At 39.5% G+C, this 5000-nt stretch overlaps 1 protein-coding gene across 1 annotated transcript; it reads left to right on the plus strand.

Moving 5' to 3' along the window:
* Positions 1-216: 216 nt before the first annotated feature.
* On the plus strand, positions 217-4974 carry LOC137636715 (uncharacterized). The gene is made up of 3 exons (XM_068369096.1): positions 217-517; positions 713-2503; positions 2909-4974. Exons 1-3 carry the CDS (start codon positions 217-219, stop codon positions 4972-4974), a joined length of 4158 nt encoding a protein of 1385 aa, XP_068225197.1.
* The last annotated feature ends 26 nt before the right edge of the window (positions 4975-5000 follow it).

A 5000-nucleotide genomic window follows, 5' to 3' on the forward strand; every position in this document is an offset into this window, starting at 1 on the left:
ATAAACTTATTTTTCCGTATGTTTATCATTTTGCCTTCCATATGTTTATTAGTATTTTTACGTGAAGTGTTAATGTTAAAAATACGGCACTGTGCTCTTTAAGAATAATCAGATACGTATTAAGAGTTATTCTTATTTGTTAGTGAATGCTTTCGTTCATTTTTCTTTTATTTACGTCTTGAAGTTAAAATTTTTCTCGATTGTATAGTTTTGAATATGGATCCTTTCAGCATTAGTGATTTTTCCAGTAAACCAAGTGTGCATTATTTGCGTAATCATCGTATGAGAAAGGATGACTGGTTGGCTATAGCAGTGAACTATGACATTTCTGTTAAAAAGGTGTGGAGGAAATCTCAGATTAAGAATTTTGTTATAAATGCTTTGGTTGAGGAGGAGACTTTGCCTGAGGAAGCTTATGATTTATTAGATGAAGAGGGATCCCAGTTAACTCTCAAGCAGTTAGAATTACAGTATGCTCGTGAAAAAGAGGAGAGAGATAGACATGAGAGGAGAGAGCGTGAGGAGTTGGAGAGGAAAGAGAGGAGAGAGCGAGAGGAAAGAGAGAGAGAGCGTGAAGAGTTAGAGAGGAAGGATAGGATAGAGCGTGAAGAGTTAGAGAGGAAGGATAGGATAGAACGAGAGGAAAGAGAGCACAGATATCAATTAGAGCTATTGGAGAAAAAGAGAACGATAAAAGATAATGTGAGCCAAGGCGATGAAAGTGAACAGGTAATTGATGTTGTTAAGGCTTCTAAAATGATTCAGTTGTTTGATGAAGCGGATCCAGATGAGTTCTTTATGCTTTTTGAAAGACTTGCGCTTAATTTGAAGTGGCCTAAGCGTTTATGGCCCGTAATCTTGCAGCCGTCATTAAAGGGTAAAGCTAGAACAGTTTTCTTGTCGTTAACATCTAGTGAGAGTAATGATTACGACTTTACTAAAGATAGTATCCTGAAAGCTTATGAGCTTACGGCTGAGTATTATCGTCTCAAGTTTCGAAGATGTAAGAAGTTTGATTCGCATTCATATATTGAATATTCACATAATCTTGTTAAATTACATGATAAATGGTATACAGCAGCAAGTGTCACTACCTTAGATAAATATAGGGAGCTCATTTTACTTGAACAGTTCATTAGAGGTGTTCCTATTGATGTTCAGAGATACTTATTTGAGCGTGAGGTTACAACTTTACAAAGAGCAGCTGTGTTAGCTGAGAATTACAGTTTAATTAGACCACATCAACATAGTCAAAGACAATCCAAGAAATCTCCAGGTAATGTATCAGAGGAGAAGAAATCCTCTGGCTCATACAGTAAAAGTCTGTCTAAGGTTAGGTGTTACAAGTGTAACCAGCTTGGTCACATGAAGGCAAGATGTCCTAGTAATTATAAGGAGGGGAAGAGCGAATCTTCGGGATCAAATATGGCAATTAGGGAGGTCCAGCAGGAAATTCCTGTTTCTCATTGTGATAGGTTAGATAATGAGTTTGCTCCTTTCAAGTTTGATGGGGTGGTGTCAGTGTCAGATGACCTAGGTAGAAGTGTGCCTGTTAGGATAGTACGGGACACTTGTTCTTCTAATAGTCTAATTGTAAAAGGAAAGGTTCCTGGATTAGAAAAGACTTTTACATCCGATAGACTGGTTGTTAGAAGTTTGGGTGGACTGGTAACAGTTCCTTTGTGTAGGTTATATCTGCATTGTGGTTTATTAGCTCGTTATGTCACAGTTGGGGTGGTGGATGAATTGCCCATTCGAGGTGTTGATTTTCTTATGGGGAACGACTTGGCAGGAGGGAAGGTTGTACCTAGTCCCATAGTTGTTGACACTCCATTAGAGGTAAGCCCCGTGGAAGATCCAGTATTGTATCCTTCTTGTGTTGTACAGCGCAGCAGAAGTCTGGCTGTGGTAAAAGTCCCACGAGAGCGTGGGACAGATGTGACCAAGGACGTCAATGTAAGTACTACGTCAGGTACTTTAGGAAAAGATGCTGTTGGTACAGTTGACGTAGATATCAATATTGATAGTTTATTCCAAACTGATAGTTTTGGAGGTAATGTAAAAGAGAAAGGAAGTGTGCTAGAAACTAAGTTTGGTTTGAAGACTGGTAACGTAGTATTGGTAAATACTGTAAACTCAGTTGAAAATGAAATTAATTCAAGTAATGTTTTTGATTACTCTGATAATCTTTTTGATATGAAATGTTCTGACATTATAAAAGCTCAACAGGAAGATTTGTCTTTGCAGTCTATTTACAGTGAAGTTGTTGCAGAAGACCAGATCAATACGGAGCCAGTATGCTATTACCTGAGGAATGGACTACTGATGAGGAAGTTCAGATCTTTGCATACTCCGGCAAGTTCAATTTGGGAAATCAAGAATCAGATTGTCATTCCAGCGAGCCTAAGGCAAAAAGTATTACACATGGCACATAATGTATCTTCTTCACACTTAGGAATAAGGAAGACTTTGAGTGCAGTTCTTCAACTCTTTTACTGGCCTGGTATAAGGAAAAGTGTCACAGAGTACTGTAAGTCTTGTGCAGTATGTCAGCTGGTTGGTAAGCCGAATCAGATTATAAAACCTGCCCCTTTACAACCTATCCCTGTTTTACCTGAGCCTTTTGACAAAGTCATATTAGATTGTGTGGGTCCTTTACCCAAAAGTAAGAAGCAGAATCAATATATGATTACAATGATGTGCAGTTCCATTCGTTATCCTGATGCCTATCCACTTAGGAACATAAGTTCTAAGACACTGATCCCAGTTTTAATCAAATTTTTCACTCAGTATGGTATCCCCAAGATTATCCAGACTGATAGAGGAAGTAACTTTACCTCTGATTTATTTAGACAGGTTATGGCAGCTATGAACATTAAACATACTTTGTCCTCGGTATACCATCCAGAGAGTCAAGGAGCCCTGGAACGGTTCCATCAGACGTTGAAGGATGCCCTTACAAAGTACTGTCGGGAACATCAGACAGACTGGGATGAAGGATTACCATTCGTGTTGTATGCCATCCGCAACACTCGACAAGAAAGTCTTGGATATTCTCCAGCCGAGTTGTTATATGGAAGGAAAGTGAGAGGTCCTTTGGAGATACTTTATGACATGTGGTCAGATCAGACGAAAGAGGTAACATTAGGAGATTATGCTAAGAACTTACAAGGTAAGCTAGAGAGCTCTCGTAAATTTGCACATGACAATTTAAGCATAGCTCAAGATAAGATGAAATTAAATTTTGATAATAAGGCTAAGACACGAAGTTTTAGGCCAGGTGAATCTGTTTTAATGCTAGTACCCATAAGGAAAACATTTGAAAATAGATATGAAGGTCCTTATACAGTGATGAGCAGAAACAAGGATAATTATGTCATCTCTACTCCGGGAAAGAGAAAAAGCGAGAAGATGGTGCATATAAACCTACTAAAAAAGTTTGAGACCCAATGTGACAATGTCAGCTTGATTTGCAAGTCAACTGTGGAAGATAATGTGAAGCTTAGTGAAATAGATTTTCCAGATCGAAGTAAATGCATACCTCTAAATAATACACTTGCATTAAATAACATTGACTGTAAACTTAATCATCTCTCATCTCAACAGGCTAGTGACTTGAAAAAGTTATTGGAACTTTTTCCAGAGATCTGTGGAGATGTGCCTACCCAGACATCATTGGTAGATTATCAGCTAGAGCTTAAACCAGGTACAGAACCTCAGAAGAGTGCCCCATATAGAGTTTCCCCTCAAAAGAGAGCCATACTAAAGAAGGAAACTGACTTTTTGCTGCAACATGGTTTTGCGGAGCCAAGTATTAGTCCTTGGGCATCGCCATGTGTTTTAGTTGAAAAACCAGATGGCTCCTATAGACTCTGCACTGACTTCAGAAGACTAAATGAGGTAACTGTTTCGGATTCTTATCCATTACCAAGGGTGGATGACCTCATAGATCAGGTAAGCAATGCTGTATATGTTTCAAAGATTGATTTATTACGGGGTTATTATCAAGTCCCATTAGCGGATAACACGAAACCCCTGACAGCATTTACTACTCCAGATGGACTATATCAATATACAGTCCTTCCATTTGGACTTAAGAATGCTCCTGCAGTTTTTCAAAGATTAATGGATCAAGTAATCAGCAATATGCCTGGTATTAGAGTGTATCTTGACGACATTGTTGTATTTTCAGATACTTGGCTGGAACATCTTTCTATGCTAAAGGATTTACTTGGCAGGTTGAGACAGGCTTGTTTGACAATTAACTTAATCAAGAGTGATTTCGGCCATGCAAAGCTGCAATACCTTGGATATGTGATTGGCAGCGGTGAGGTATCCCCAGTAGCAGCCAAAGTAGACGCCATCACCAAGCTAAGCTGCCCAAGATCCAGACGTGAAGTAAGAAAATTCCTTGGGATGGTAGGCTACTATAGGAGGTTTTGTAAAAACTTCTCTGAAGTAGTAGCCCCATTAACTGACTTAACCAGCAGCAAGAGGAAGTTCTTTTGGACACCAGTTTGTGAGGAAGCCTTTCGACGAGCCAAAGATTTCCTAACCAGTAGCCCTGTCCTGAAGGCTCCTGATTTTGGCTCTCCCTTTGCCGTCGAGGTCGACGCTAGTGACCGTGGAATAGGCGCTGTACTCTTGCAAAAAGGGCCAGGTGACATGCAGCATCCTGTTGCTTACATGTCAAAGAAACTAAAGAATCATCAGCGAAATTACTCCACAATCGAAAAGGAAGCACTTGCTCTTTTGACTGCATTGGAGCACTTCGAAGTTTATCTTTCTGGCAGTCCTGCTCCCATATTAGTCTTCACAGATCATGAGCCACTAAAGTTTGTAGGCCGGATGAGAACCAAAAACAAAAGGCTCATGAAGTGGTGGTTATCTTTGCAGCAGTTTGATCTAAAGATCCAGCACATCCGTGGACAGGATAACCTTCGAGCAGACATTTTATCACGCTGTAATAACTAACTCTACAGGTTGGTCGAAAATCTTTA

The sequence above is a fragment of the Palaemon carinicauda genome, unplaced genomic scaffold (assembly GCF_036898095.1).
Source record: "Palaemon carinicauda isolate YSFRI2023 unplaced genomic scaffold, ASM3689809v2 scaffold3646, whole genome shotgun sequence".
In the NCBI taxonomy this organism is placed as follows: Eukaryota; Metazoa; Arthropoda; class Malacostraca; order Decapoda; family Palaemonidae; genus Palaemon; species Palaemon carinicauda.